Genomic DNA, 16,411 nt, shown 5'->3' on the forward strand with positions numbered 1-16,411 from the left:
CTCACTTTCTGCAAGTTTCAACAAACTGCTGGAGTGTACTTATCCTTTGGCCTTTTTTGCTTTTTAAAGGTGGTTTTTCCACAACACAAGCACTAAGCACAGTATTGCAAAGCATTCATTTACCTTGAACTTTGCTTACATTTAGACACATTGCAACTATGAACATCAACGTATTGGGACTGACCAGTACAAAGTAGCTTTTAATTGTGAGGTAGAAGGAAAATGATACAAGGTTTTACAGTTTTTTTTACAAAACAAAATCAAAATAGAGTGTGGCAGGCAATTGTATTTAGGCTTTTTCACCTCCAACTAAGATCCAGAGAAAACAAATGCCTTCAAAAAATCACGTAATCAGAAAATCGAGTCCACCTGAGTGTAATCAAATCTCAGTATAAAAACAGCTGTATAAGGCCTCAGAGGTTTAATAGAGAACATCAGTGAACAAACAGCATCATGAAGACCAAATCTGTTGACAGGATGACTTATTGTCATGCATTCCAGAAATCTGTAGAAGTGTTGAAAGAAGAAAGTCATTGCTGAAAGAAAAACACAAGAAGTTCTGCTTACAGCTTACCATAAGCAATGTAGGGCATGCAGCAGATGTGGAAGAAGGTGATCTGGTTAGATGTGAAACAAACTAAACTTTTTGACAAACATGCAAAATGCTATGCATGGCAGAAAACCAAGACTCCACCGTGAAATATGGTGAAAGCAGCATCATCTTTTGGGGGTTATATATTGACAGGTAAATTGGTCACAGTGAATGGGAAGATAAATGGAGAGATAAATACAGGGCAATCATGGAAAAAACATGTTGCTACTTCAAAATACTTGAGGATGGAGCAGAGGTTCACCTTCCAGCTGTAAACATACAGCTACAGCGTTTGGATCAAAGTATAACTGGTGTGTTAGAATGGCCCAGTCAAAGTCCAAACCTAATTCTAACAATGTATACATTTTTCTTCAACTTCACAATAATGTACTACTGTGTGTGATTCTGTCATATACAGTTTGATGGTTGTGCTTTGCATAAGAAAAATAATTATTGAATAAAGATGATCAACACATACAAAAATGATACATTTATTATGAAACAATGCCCAATTCCTCATAATAAGGCAGATGAAATAAATTTTTTGTGTTCACACCCACGCACGCAGGTGGAAATGACAATACTACATGCCCTCTTTGTGAGATGAGAGTTTGTACTGATGACATGGCGCCTGGTGCATGAAATGCCTCGCAGAAGTGAAATACAGTTCATCAGCAGCACAGAGCCGCTGCATTTGGCTGATGATCATGTAAAAAGAGCTTACACAGCAACGCGTGAACCCTCGAAGAAGTTGGGTGGTGACTTGGGAGACACATTTGCCCACGGCGTTCCTATTGGTTTATTAGTGACGTGATGACACGGAGGAGTTGGGCTTAACACTTTATAAAGCTGCTCCGTCCGCGGCGAGCCGCTCTTTTAATAAAGACCGCTGAAGCTGAAACTCCTTCTGCATCCCACCTACTGGAAGCAAGCGACACATCTGCGATACTTTCTACCATGAGTGAGGTAGGACTGTTTTTATGTTTTAAAACAAAGAGGTGTCGGGATTTTATCCATAGTACGCAAGGGTCCTGACGCAGGGCGCGCAGGGAGAAGCAACATTTAAGACAGATTCGGTGGTCAGGTGTGAGCCACGGATTTGCTTAACCCGATGAGCTTTCACAGGTTTAAGTGTTGCAGGGTTATTGTGAGTTATTGAGTGTCAGATGGAGCGCAGCTGAATCCAGGATGGAACAGCGGGGCGCACCAATACTGTCAGATACCTACAGAATCCCACATTTCACCTTTGAATGTGTTGCGTGCTGCACAGCACAATTGGTGAACTGAAAGTCATACACCATGTTAACAGGTGCAGAAGTCCTTAGGTTTTTTTTCTGGCACACCTGGACTGGCCCATTCAGAGAATCTGAGTAAATGTGATGCCTTCCCAGCAGATGGACTGGGATTTCACATACTCGGTTGCGGGTTTATCTGGGTGGTTGAAGCCGATTCTTCACCCATCCAACGACTCATTTTCAAGTCGAAGGAGAAAAAGTTTTTATTTAAAATTTTCATTATGCCACCAATAATGTTTTAGATGTTACAGCCAATTCCTGATGCTTTGTTTTGTAGTATTTCTAAGCCTAATAAAACTGAAATAAGTGCTTCCTGACTGGTTATCCTCTAACAGTTATCTGATAAGGGTGTTTTTATTTTCCTGCATCCAAACGATTCTGTCAGTTGCTTGGAAAGTCTGCACACATCTGAAGATTGTAGAAAATCAAAGTCAGGGCAGAAATAACGCATACGCTGGACAGATGTAAACAGTAAAATGTGTGTGGTGTAGTTCTTTTACATTAAATAATGGTAAGAAACAATGAATTATTTAAGCAGGAATGTTAGTGTCTCTTCTCATTTTATTAGCTTGAAAGTGGGTTTTATGCCACTAACCACAGTTTGAATTGCATTTGAAGAACATTTAAACTGTAGTTAGACTACTGAACTATGCTACTGAAATATGCTTATTTGTACTCATTTAAGTATTTTTCTTGTGCTTGTGATTCCCCATCCGTGCACACAATTTGGGAGGACAATGATGGAAATGTTTATAGAGAAAAAAAAATTTGCATGAAGGTTGTCCAACTTGTTCTGCCTCTCGGTGGGTTCAACAAAAACTCTTTATGCTGCTTTAAATTCCGACTAAATTCCATCTAAAGGAGCTATAACATGCTTAGAAGACTGTTGGTCCTTTATCTTTATCTTTTTATACATTTAGTCTTTTCTTTAAATACATCCAAAACAGGTATCAACCTCCTTCTCTTCACGAGCTGCATATTAACATGTTTTTCAATGCTTCAAAGCAATATGACTTCAGGGTGTCTAAATAAAAGAAACTCTGACAGCAGAGGGATAACTGATTCCTTGCCAGGAGGGAAATCTCCTCTGTATTTTGTTTCATGATGACATGCAACGGAGGCTATGCTCTTTAATTAATAATGATTGTTATATTAAGGGACAACAGCAGCCCAGAGAAACATTAAGAAGACGAGGATATGCATGGTGTGTGGAGTAATATTTATGCTTAGTTGACCCTTTTGTGTTATGCCGTGAAAAGTGAAGTTTTTCTCAGTTGAAGTTATGGGCGTAATCAGTCTTCATAGTTGACTTAACTGAAGCTGGAGCAGTTTAATGCATTCTGGATAGATGAGTCTGCAGTGGTCAGCATTGCAGTGCTCGCTTCATCATTGCTGCCGCACTCTCTGCCCTTAGACATGTTTTCTCCCATCATCTTAAATCTCCTGCTCAGAGGTACAGTACTCATAAAAAAAACACACCTTACTTTTCTCTTTTGTAGCACAACCTTCTGGACATTAATCCACTTTTCTATAAACTACAGAAAATCAGCTTTAAGTCCTTACAGTTAAGACAAAGGCAAAGACAAAAAACAAGATTTAGATATTGATAAAGTTCTCAGCCCCATTATCACGATAGTGAATATGCACTTTCAAAAAAAAATACCAACTTCTGGATTCTAGACCCTTGATTCAGAGATGTCATAGTCAGTTTCAATCTCGAGAACCGAGTGTTGCTTAGTATGTCTTATGCGCCAGAGTATGAGAGCTAAAATGGACACCAGTCAGGGAATTGCATGGATGTGAACAGCTGCCTCACATTTTGAATCCAAACCCTAGAAAACCTGTGCTATACTCAAAAACCAGAGCCACAAATGACTTAATTGTTTTGCATTTGATGTTGTGTTGAAAAAGAACTTATTAATGCCAATAAGACTCTGTGCCAAAGACGGGCTTAAGAACAAACAAAGATCTTTTCTAAGGGAGATTGTCTCATGAAGCGCTATCCCATTGTTCCATCCTGTCAAAGAAGCACAGAGATCTAAGAGGCTATTTAAAACGTAACTGTAATTTTCTCACGTGTGTTGTTTATTCACACTGTGAAAGAGAGTAAGACTTTCAGCAGATAATAGGAAGGCTGAACGGAGAAAAAACAAGGTTGCTGTGTATTATTGTTTTCAGCCTTCAGCCTCTACCTACCATGGAACATGCTCGATTTTGGAAATGTTTGCAGCTTTTTTGAAATCTTAGTATTATAAAAAGCTATGCTAATTGTATTTCTCTAGGGAATTCATATGGATGATTTGGTACTGCTGCGTCAATCGCTGATATAAGATGCCTTCATAAAATGTACACTCTCCAATCATGTTATCATTGTTTTAAAAGATCAGTAAAATCTTATTTTTTCCCACTTCCCACTTATTTTATCTGGAATGGTTTTCTTACAACTTTTTATATTATATTATATTATATTATATTATATTAAAGCTGATTCCACCTTTTTAAGGAAAAAGTGGAATCAGCTTAAATTGGTTATTGGTGGGACAGAGCTTTGTGAAAACCGGGACATGAAAGTTGGTTTCAAAATGGCTGGCCAAAAATCGAATTAGTTTTGGTGAATGTAAGAATTAAACAATTTAAAACATAAACAGCCCCAAGTTGTTACCTGATGAAAAAAAAAATCCTTCTGCTAGTCAATTGTCCGTGGAGTCAGTGTCACCTTTGCACACAGTGAACTGTATGCACACAGCAGGTGTGATTATTTCTATCTAAATGTGAATGAATTGTTTTCTATATCACCAATGCAAACACCATAATTCAAAGTTATTATTGATATTATTGTTTTATGATTGAAATTATTGCAATACTGATATCAGTAGCATTTAATCCACAATTCCATCACCCATCTCTGTCATTTCCATAATTACAATGTCCCCGTCCCTCTCCAAGGGTTTTAGCGTCTTGGTCACTAAAATATATATCAAGTGGGGCAGTAAAATGTCATCAAATTTGCCAAATATATTATTTGAAACATACTAGGTGACCAAAAATTGAGTTCTTTGCTACAACACACACACACACACACACACACACACACACACACTGGTATTGTGATGATGGCTGCGAACATATTGCAGAGCTCTAATTGAAATCTTGACTTACTTTGATGAATTGGACATACATACAGTACAGACCAAAAGTTTGGACACGCCTTCTCATTCAAAGAGTTTTCTTTATTTTCATGACTACGAATATTGTAGCTTCACACTGAAGGCATCAAAACTATGGATTAACACATGTGGAATTATATACTGAACAAAAAAGTGTGAAACAACTGAAAATATGTCTTATATTCTAGGTTCTTCAAAGTAGCCACCTTTTGCTTTGATTGCTGCTCCACATACTCTTGGTATTCTGTTGATGAGCTTCAAGAGGTAGTCACCTGAAATGGTTTTCACTTCACAGGTGTGCCCTGTCAGGTTTAATAAGTGGGATTTCAAGCCATATAAATGGGGTTGGGACCATCAGTTGTGTTGTGCAGGAGGTGGATGCAGTACACAGCTGATAGTCCTACTGAATAAACTGTTAGAATTTGTATTATGGCAAGAAAAAAGCAGCTAAGTAAAGAAAAACGAGTGGCCATCATTACTTTAAGAAATGAAGGTCAGTCAGTCCGAACAATTGGGAAAACTTTGAAAGTGTCCCCAAGTGCAGTCGCAAAAACCATCAAGCGCTACAAAGAAACTGGATCACATGAGGACCGCCCCAGGAAAGGAAGACCAAGAGTCACCTCTGCTGCGGACGATAAGTTAATCCGAGTCACCAGCCTCAGAAATCGCAGGTTAACAGCAGCTCAGATTAGAGAACAGGTCAATGCCACACAGAGTTCTAGCAGCAGACACATCTCTAGAACAACTGTTAAGAGGAGACTGTGTGAATCAGGCCTTCATGGTAAAATAGCTGCTAGGAAACCACTGCTGAGGACAGGCAACAAGCAGAAGAGACTTGTTTGGGCTAAAGAACACAAGGAATGGACATTAGACCAGTGGAAATCTGTGCTTTGGTCTGATGAGTCCAAGTTTGAGATCTTTGGTTCCAACCACCGTGTCTTTGTGCAGCGCAGAAGAGGTGAACAGATGGACTCTACATGCCTGGTTCCCACTGTGAAGCATGGAGGAGGAGGTGTGATGGTGTGGGGGTGCTTTGCTGGTGACACTGTTGGGGATTTATTCAAAATTGAAGGCATACTGAACCAGCATGGCTACCACAGCATCTTGCAGCGGCATGCTATTCCATCCGGTTTGCTTTTAGTTGGACCCCAAACACACCTCCAGGCTGTGTAAGGGCTATTTGACCAAGAAGGAGAGTGATGGGGTGCTGCGCCAGATGACCTGGCCTCCACAGTCACCGGACCTGAACCCAATTGAGATGATTTGGGGTGAGCTGGACTGCAGAGTGAAGGCAAAAGGGCCAACAAGTGCTAAGCATCTCTGGGAACTCCTTCAAGACTGTTGGAAAACCATTTCAGGTGACTACCTCTTGAAGCTCATCAACAGAATACCAAGAGTGTGCGGAGCAGTAATCAAAGCAAAAGGTGGCTACTTTGAAGAACCTAGAATATAAGACATATTTTCAGTTGTTTTACACTTTTTTGTTCAGTATATAATTCCAAATGTGTTAATTCATAGTTTTGATGCCTTCAGTGTGAAGCTACAATATTCATAGTCATGAAAATAAAGAAAACTCTTTGAATGAGAAGGTGTGTCCAAACTTTTGGTCTGTACTGTAGATGTGAAAGAATTTTGAAGCATCACAAGTAGAACTGCATAGTGATCAAATTGCTGTAGTCATCACTATATTAGAGTGTGCAATGTTGCAAATGCAAAGGACTGGTTGGACGTCATATTTAGATGGTAAATCTTAATTGTTAGGCATATTTAATTGTTTGTTACATTTGGCCTGTTAGACGCACTCTAGCCGCCCTTGATTTCCACACCAGCACACACCTGGGCAACATTTTTATTAATATGTCATCATTATTTACAGCAATGGTATTGCAATTAGATATTTTCCAGATATAAGCAGAATACAATGTTCTACTGTTAAACAGTTTTAAAAGGACACGTCCATTTTCCAAGGTAATGACATTAATGAAGAGCTCAATAATTTTGTGTCCATACCCCAGAAGCATCCTGTGAAAAGGCTGTCAGTTTTTCTGAATTTTGGTATGATCTAATTGTTCCGACACTACAGAAAATGGCCTGAAATAAACATGCAACCACTGCTGTCTCATTATGTTACTAAGGCAACACGGTTGCAGAGCTGTGCCAGAGACTTTGCTTGCATTACACTGATATTAAAGTACTAATATGTAGCACAGTGGTTGGAAATTCTTCACATAAATAGCATTTTACTTCAGAATATTACAATTATGCCAAATGTGAAATCAGCAGTCCTGGAGGATCCTGTCATATCTATTTGATTTTGTAAAAGTCACACATATGACAGAAATCCACCTTATTTTAATTTGGAAGTGAACATTTTGGCCTTGTAAAATACCCTTTACAGGAGAGAAAACTATTTTATAGTTAAAATATGCTGCCTATCAGGCACAGTAAAATAATTAGCCCAGAACTTAGTACTTTGCTGCACCTCCTCTAACTTTGATAACAGCACAAATATTTGGATTTAGTTGAAGGGAAAAAAAGAGACACTTTTTTATTGATTAGTTTCATACTCTCTGTGAAACAGCTGACAGATTAACTTTATAGGATGGAGTCTTGTCACGCACCATTTCTTTCAATTTACACCATATGTTTTCAGTTGGACTGATCCCCTCTGTTGCTGCCTGTGTCAATGAGCTGAAATGTGTTTCCTGATGAAGTGTTACACCATCATCCTGACAGGGACAACCAAATCCATGTCAAACAGAAGGAATAAAAAAGTGCCCAAAACTCTGTTGTCCACCTGCGGCTTTACTGTTCAAGTAATGAGCTATCTGCTCTGTTAGTGGCTGCAAAGGACTGCGTGTCGCTCATTGCTCGCCAGCTGTGATTTTATGACAGCATTATCTTAGTAGGAGTGATGGGTGGTGCTCCTTTAGGTTTTAAGCCTTGAGTTTATATATGTTGCAACTCTATTTCTAAATGGCATAATTTTTCTATGTTGTAAGGAAGGGAAAGGTGTAGTAGCCCTTTTTTAGCCAGCCGACTAGCAGCATGCAGCAACATATGGGGGAGTTGGATCACAACCTTGTGCTGTGTTGCAGACAGCTGGGAAAAACTCTGGTCTCGCCGGCACTAACTCTGATAGGAACAGAATGATGCAAAATCTTAGCGGTTTTGAAATCAGAAGCCTTTAAAGTCTTGTGATTACTTGATACCATATGGCTCTTGCCTAATTCTAACCACTTCAAACTACAGCAGCAGTATTATTTCTTTGTCCACTGCAGTTTTTTTTTACTCAGTCAGCAATGTCCTCATTTTTTCCCAGTAAGTTTTAATGAGTAAATATACATTATGATTATAGGGTTGGAGATTCTGTTTACGTTTTCTTTTTCTTAGTGCTCAATCACAAAAATTAACTCCTGCCTCTGTCCATATATTTGTCTTTTCTTGTAAGTTCTGCCTTTTAAAGCTACTTTGCACTCAGTTTTCTGTTTTGAGGTGTGCCTTTGAACAACCAGCGTCTCTTCCCACAGTCACAGAAATCTGTTTTTAAATAAAATCCATTGCATTTTTACAGCTGACAGCTGTCTTGCTAGGATCATATTTATCTTTAGCAACGTGTATTATTGCGATTCGATTTGTCCCTGGGATTAAAGCTGTCAGCAAAGGATAACACACCCGAGAAGCATGCCTTCTAGTTGCAAAATAAAGAAAACAGTTTGATTGAAAGTAAAGTTTCCCAAAGCTAATTAAATAAAATATCACTGCTAGATGCAAGTACCTCCTATACTGTCTAATTTAGGCCCATAAAAATGCATGCACAGAGAGTAACAGATCCATCCATCGTGTATAACTGCTTCTCCATTATGGGTCACAGGGGTGAGGGTGAGGGCTGGTGGGGCACTGGTGCCTATCTTCAGTGGTCATTGCATAAGAGGCATGGTTCCTCCTGAGTGGGTCAACAGTCCAGTATCCAGAGCAACACAGAGACACACAACTATGCACATCCGCACAATCACACCTAATGGCAATTTAGAGAGACTAATTAACCTAACAGTTAACCTAACCTGCGGGAGTAAACTAGTGTACCCGGAGAGCTGCATGCATGGGAAAACATGCAGTCTATGTAGAAAGACTAGAGGCTGGGATTTGAATCCAGGACCTTCTTGCTGTAAGTGAACAGTGCTCCCACCTGTCCCCCAGCATGCAGCCCCTCAGTAATAGATAGCTTGGATCAATCAGATATATTTACTTTTACGTGAGCTTTTAATTTTGTTTCTAATTTTCTCAAAAATCATAATTATAGTAACTGAAGTGACCAGTCTCATGTCTTTTAGCAATAAATGTCTAAATGCTACCTTGTAGTTATATGTTTTAAAGCATCTAGAAATCATTGATGGGTTTAATGTTATACTGATTTTATTAACTTAACATGCTTTAATAACATACAGAGGTAAACGTGTAAATGTTAAGTTAAAATTAAACTTATTTTTGTGTAGACATATGAAAATAAGAAGAAAAAAATATTGTTCTGTACAGATGGAAGCCAACTCAGTTAGCGTTTGGACAGTGAGTATAAGCAGTTTACACTCCCAGCTACTGAAATTTGACCTTACTAATCATCCATCTGTAGGCGGTTATCAGAAACATACTAAATGTCAGATGATGGTGTTTTCTTACTTCTCATCTCCCATATATTTTTCCACTTCTCCTCATGTCTGTATGAGAAGTTCCCAATTCCAAAGAAATAAAGCAATTTCATCAAAAAAAAAAAAAAAAAACACTGATAATGAAGGTACAGACAACAGTCGTGTAGACTTGCACAACAAACATCTTTTTCCCTTCGTGATTTTTAAAGTTGTATTTTGGTGGGAAACACAAAGAGGACAGACTCATTGCAATGTAGTTCATGCATATTTTATGGGACAATTTCCAGGTGTGCCTGAAATCAATGTTGACTCATTGTCATAGCATTGAACAACATGCTGTTGTATTCCTGCAGCCATTCAGTCATTACTAAGGAATATTCAAGATACAGCTTCCCATGCATCAGGAGACATTTTCTAGTTTTCACAACTAATATTACGCTGGTGTAGATTCTCAGTCATCCAGGACACGACAATCTTATGTGTTTGGGTAAAAAGCAACTGGTATTCTTTTCTTGTGTCTTGAAGACTTTTTTCCTCTCATCCACAAGGCTTCTTCAGTTCTGAATTGATTAAAGGCGAAACGTTTTCAACAAATAAGAGTCCAATTGCCCTCTACTTAAGCACTTAGCCCACCTTACACAAAGAATTTGTGTTTTGCTTCCATTTACCTAAGCTTCAAAAGTGTTTGTGAGAGTTAAATTACCCTTAAAGACAGGGCCTTTACTAAATCAAATATATTTTTTCTCAATTACATATTGTGTTTTGCTGACTAGTATTAAAGAATAGCTGTTACATGTTATATCCATTATAACTTACAGTGCTTTATAAAAGTTTTCATACATCTTGACCTATTTGACATTTTTCCACATATAACCACAGACGTCAATACAATTTAATGGGAATTTATGTGGTAGACCAAAGCAAAGTAGTGAATATTTGTGAAGAATACTAAGAAGAATATGATATGTGTTATTAACATTATTTTTTCAACATCCAGTCCAACAAATTGCCTTAAGAAATCACCCAGAATGTCATTTAATCTCAGGAAATCTGTGAAGGCCTCAAAGGTATAGCACTGATGTAGCGCTATATTAAACTATATGGCTGCATAATTAACCATTTGAATAAATTACTTTAATATCAGTCATTAATCTCAGATATTTATCAACTCATTAATTATTCAATATATTTATCAGACAAAGAACAAACTACCTTTACTGAATAATATAATACCTAAGAAATAAAAGGATAGATGTCAAAATTAGTAAACATGAAGTAATCATATTATGATAAAGTTCAAATTGGTATCTAGACCCCATCAACCTGTCAGGAAGACTCGTATGAAAATATCTCCACTTAATCTGATTACTATTTGGTCCAAGGGGAAGAGCAAAAGTTAGGAAGTCAACCCAACCAACACAAATTCATTAATATTTTCAAAGCAGGCAGTGCAAATTATTTATCCCACCTGGATCTAATGGGAATGTATGCCTTGCACTCTTTATTCACTCTCAGGCTTTCAAAAAATCAGGCAAGATAACAGTCCAGCTTCTTATTGCTCTCAAAGGAGTCTCGGCCTGTAGCCCCTAATACCAGAAAAACAGAAAAACAAAGAATCTCCTTCAGTACTGCAGAAAGACAAACTAGCAATTTTGACGAAAAAAACATTGTTCAAGCTGTCTCGCTAGAGATAGACAATGTTATTTAAAATTAAACGTGCAAATAATCATGAGATTTCTTTATTAAAATATGAACATGGTGACCCTGGAGGAGCTGCAGAGGTCTGCAGCTCAGGTGGGATAATCTGTTGACAAGATACACATTTGTTGTACACTCCACAAACCTGGCATTTATAGAAGACTGAACAGAAGAATGTAAATGTTAAACCATAAGAGTCCCTGTTTGCAATTTACCACAAGCCATGTAAGGGACACAGAAAACATATATATAAATAACTAACTCTCCACATAACCCTGAACACACCATCCCAAAAGTGATATATGTTGGTGGCAGCATCATGCTAAGTGAATTTTTTTCTTTGGCAGGGATAGAAATGCTGGTCAAAGCTGATGTGTGCTGAGCTAAAGACTGGGGCAAAGGTTCACCTTTTGCAGGAAAATAAAACTGAATATACTACATGAGCTCCAATAGAATCGCTGCTTTCAGTACCAGCCTGAAATGTGAGCAGCGATGGTACCTGCTGCATTCAGAAGCTAGAGAAGAGATAGCAGCACACCAGAGAATTTCTCCACAGATGGGGAGCATTGTAGATGTGAATTTAGGCCCTGATACCGGAGCAGATGTTCGCCAACCATCAGAACAACGACGCAGTGAATACTTTTGCAAGGCACTGTGTTTCAGGCAGTTCTTTTTTGTTACATAAGAAAATTAAAAAAGTTTATCAAATTTATGTTAAAATAATAGGAAAATATGTTGCAGATTTGTTTTTCAAACTTTCCAGCAGTTTTGGAAGTTCTGAGTTTGAGTTAAATAAGTGGATGATTTTAGAGAGAAATCATCCTGAGGATTAAATCTGCTGATAAAACTCATGCCTTACTTTTGGTTTGGAAAGGAGACATTAGTTAAATAAAATGCTGTTTAATCAACTTTAAGCCTGGAGAGTGATTTCTTGTTCTACTTAGACTGAAAAAACCTAGCCACAACACTAACAGCCAACAGAAATCAAGTTTTCTCTCAATCCCTTTTCAGCTTCAGAGATATTGGAGTTGCTGCAGCTTTTTAAGATATTTTTTCAGCACTAGTGGCCTTTTTATTTTTTGACAGTAGGCAGACAAGAAAGAGGGGTAGAGAGAGGGGGAGACATTCAGCAAATGTTGCCAGGTCCGGGACTTGAACCTGGGACGGCCGCATTGAGGACTGTAGCCTCCGTATATGGTCGCGCGCCCCCTACACCATCAGCACCGCGCCCCTTCCTGCTACAGATTTTTCCTCCACTTTTGCTACCGTTCTTCAAATTATTTACTCCCAATATGACAAATTTGGTATTATTTTCAGCATAAAAGGCAACTTAAATTACATCTGACAAGACAAAGATCTTCATTGAGTTTATAGACCCGAACCCTCCATTTTCTGGACTTATCTTTATTTACCATCACCGTTATCAGATTGGACCATTTGCTGCTCAATACCACACTTTGGGTAGGAGTTAAATAAAATGTAATTGATCAATTGTGCAAATGCCTTTACACAAAATTTAATTTATTTTTAAAAGCACCTTTTATGTGTTATTTTTATTAAGAGAGCGCATTTTGTGAAACATCAAGTTCTCTTATGTTTTCGAAGTATGTGTGTTTACTTTTACCAGTGTGTGTATTAAGATGAAGGATGTAGCATTCACAGTGTTGAACTGCATCAGGGCCAATTATGTTACTTTTGCTGTGAGGTCACTGTCTTGGTTTTTTCCCATATTCAGTGCTGCATTCCACCAGCCTCAGAAGTTGGAACTGGGATGTCGGAGTTTACGTCATCTCTGAGTTGTAGCGTTCAAGTTTCCTGCTTGTTTTTGCTCATATTGCCAGCAACTGTAACAGCAGTCTTACAACAACAATGTTCTATGTGATATTTCAGGCATATAAACAGCGTTGAAACATCTCGTCTTATAAACAATGAATAGTAGTACGTGTATGACTGGCTAAATGTTGCATAAATAGTAAAGAACTGTTAAAAACAGTCACAGTAAGAACGTTTTACTACTATTGATGCGAGGAGCAACCTTCCTGAGTGCGGAAGTCGGGTATGGTCGTGTTGCCCCGACTTAGAAATTTATAATTAAGTTTTAGTCACTCAGAGTTGGGCATTGTAAAGTCTGATGGCTACAGGCAGAAATGATTTCCTGTGGCGCTCTGTGGTGCATTTTGGTTGATGAGTCTCTGGCTGAAGGTGCTCCTGTAGCCGGCCATCACGTCATGAAGTGGATGAGACTTGTTGTCCAAGATGACCTTCACCTTGGACACCTTGGATCATTCTCTCTGACACCACTGATGCAGGGGGGGATCCACCTGCATCGCTTTCAGCTTCTCACCCAGTAGAGCCGGACGGATGGTGTTGAATGCACTGGAGAAGTCAAAAAACATAATTCTAACAGTGGTTGCCGGCTGGTCCAGGTGAGTGTATACACGGTTGAGCAGGAAGATGATGGCATCCTCAACTCCAAGTTTAGGCTGGTAGGCAAACTACAAGCCAGAGCTGCTCCAGGACAAGTCTCTCCAGAGTCTTCATGTTGTGGGACATCAGTGCCACAGGCCTGTTGTCCTTGGAGCCAAAGGGACTTTGTGTTTTAGGCACTGGAACGATGCAGGATGTTTTCCACATCACAGGGACCCCCTGTAGGCGCAGGCTCAATCTAGTCTCAACCAACCAGCTAATAGACTTTTTATTTATGTGTTGTTGATTGAACCAGGTTTAGATTCCCCCTCAGAGTGTAATCGCCAAACTCTTCATCAACAACATAATCTTGATCTTCAACAAAGAAGATATAAATGGGAATTTACCCACTCCTTACCTCATAAATCAATTGGATTGTTGCCAAATGAACGCAGAAGCTATTACACATTGGGCGGTTAAGTGTCTGGGGTGAAAACAGTGTTTGCAGTGCATGTGTAGCTACCCTCTCATTACCATACAGTCGTAAATACACCAGCTGTGTACACAAGGTTGATGGACTCCTGTTTCCCAGTTTAATTTTGCACAAGCAATACTGTCTAAAGTGAATCAATAAAATAAAACGACATCTTAATTTCGTCTGTCGTATTGGAAAATGTTTGCAAAGGCTGTTTTATCTGGTGTGAGGCAGATGAGTCACTGTTAGATTAAACTACTGTTGTGCAAATAATAATTAAAAAATGACTGAATATCAAAGTTTGTCTTTGAACTTGGTCGTTAATTATGACATTTCTGATATACATTAAGGTGTAGGTTTTGAGCATCATTTATGTGGTAGCTTTCACTGTTCACATAGTAACACAACAGACTGGAAAGTGAAAGGGCATTTTGACAACCATAAATGTGTTAATATATGGTCGTAGCTGGTATTAAGGTGAGAAAAAAGAGACTACAGTCATCTGTGAGCTCAACCGGGTCATGCAAATCAAGCCTTTTCACCATCTCTGCCACAGTGCACTATGTTGGTAAGCTTTTGTTAGCATTTTAGTCATTCATCTCATGAGTTCAGTATGTGCAGAGGTGCTGAATTAGTAAAGCATTACTGCTTCAGGCCGCAAATTTACCTCCCACAAAAATCATTACTGCATCACTCCGCAGATTCAAACCAGAGAGACTTCTGGGACTGCAGCGCCTGCAAGGCAATCTAATAAGTAGGCAGGCCACCAAAATAGGTTTGTGACTGCAGGGGTCCCTGATTCAGATATCTACACTAATGCTGACATGAGGCACTTAAACATGTTGGGTGTATTACTTTCTCAGACATAACTATTAATGTGCTCATAAGCAGGGCGATTAAATTTTAAATGGTGAATTTCCCTCCCTGTATCCTTTCTCAGACTTTACACCCTGTAATTGGTGCATTCATATTTATTTTCAGACTTCAGCTACATAATTATTTTTGTTTTACAAAAAGAAGAGAACTTAGGAAAAAAGACAGCACAATGTAATGACAAAAGGCAACAGATGTGGCTGTTTAAAGGAAAAATTGTCACAGTTTGTATTGTGTCTTTGTTGAATGCTTGTTTCACAGCAGCAGCAAAGCGTGTTTGAAAATCTGCATTTTGTGATCTGAATAAACTGATGGAAAAACAAGAGGACCTTAAGGTCACCAGGATTGTAGGTACTTATTGTAAAAGGGATTTTAAACATTTGCCTTAATTGTACTTGAAAGTTCAGCTGTTCTTTGGCCAAACATAAAAACAACTGGAAACAAGGCAATTGTCGCTGGACTGTAAAATGGACTAAGTTGGCAAATGAGGACCTGAATCATTTAGCAGTGGGAGCTTGTCATTCATAAACATCTGAAGATGTAAACAGTTTGTGTTTGACCTGCACCGTGATTGTCCACTACATCCCCATATTATTTTTGAGGTACTGGATGCTCAGTGTGATATCTAACAACAGGTTCTGGCTTGATTCTTTTTATTCTTGAGATTTGTTTTGCGCCACTAGTGGCCTTTATTTTGTAATTTCTTGAAAGTATACAGACAAGCAATGGAATGAAGATTTATTTATGCCAGCTGTATGTTTGTCTATGTGTAGCGCCTGACCACCAAAGCAAATTCCTCGTATGTGTGAAACACTACTTGGCAAGAAAGTTTTTCATGATTCTGATTCGGAAAATACACGTTTTGTGTTTTCTCAAAAGGAGTAAAAGTTATATAAAATTCGATATCAAGATAAAGATAAACATTATTATTCCCAGAGAGCGATTTGTTTTGTAGCCAGCAGAGAATCATTAAAAAAATTCTAAATACATATGACCGCACCACAAACATAACATTCAGGATACAATCAGGATACAAATATAGGCCTCTTTATCGATGAGAACTGACTGTGTCCTTCTGAACAAGGACAAATTAAGATTTGTACATTTTTGGATTTGAAAGGGATGGAGTATTCTATAATACATTTATAACACACTGTGATTAGCAGACATAACACTATTAGCGGAAGAACTACTTCCTTTCTTACTTCAAAACAAGAGTCTCAAATATAAATTCAGGTTTGTCAAGCTTAAAGTACACA

General features: G+C 38.5%; 1 protein-coding gene across 1 annotated transcript in view; it reads left to right on the forward strand.

Moving 5' to 3' along the window:
* The first annotated feature begins 1,311 nt into the window (after nt 1-1,311).
* pcp4b (Purkinje cell protein 4b) overlaps nt 1,312-16,411 on the forward strand; it is a 54,045-nt gene continuing 38,945 nt past the window's right edge. Inside the window, exon 1 of the mRNA XM_047390915.1 lies at nt 1,312-1,558. Coding sequence (XP_047246871.1) covers nt 1,550-1,558 — 9 coding nt within the window. The 5' untranslated portion in view covers nt 1,312-1,549. The remainder of the gene's footprint in view (nt 1,559-16,411) is intronic.

This window comes from Girardinichthys multiradiatus, chromosome 18 (genome assembly GCF_021462225.1).
Source record: "Girardinichthys multiradiatus isolate DD_20200921_A chromosome 18, DD_fGirMul_XY1, whole genome shotgun sequence".
Classification (NCBI taxonomy): Eukaryota; Metazoa; Chordata; class Actinopteri; order Cyprinodontiformes; family Goodeidae; genus Girardinichthys; species Girardinichthys multiradiatus.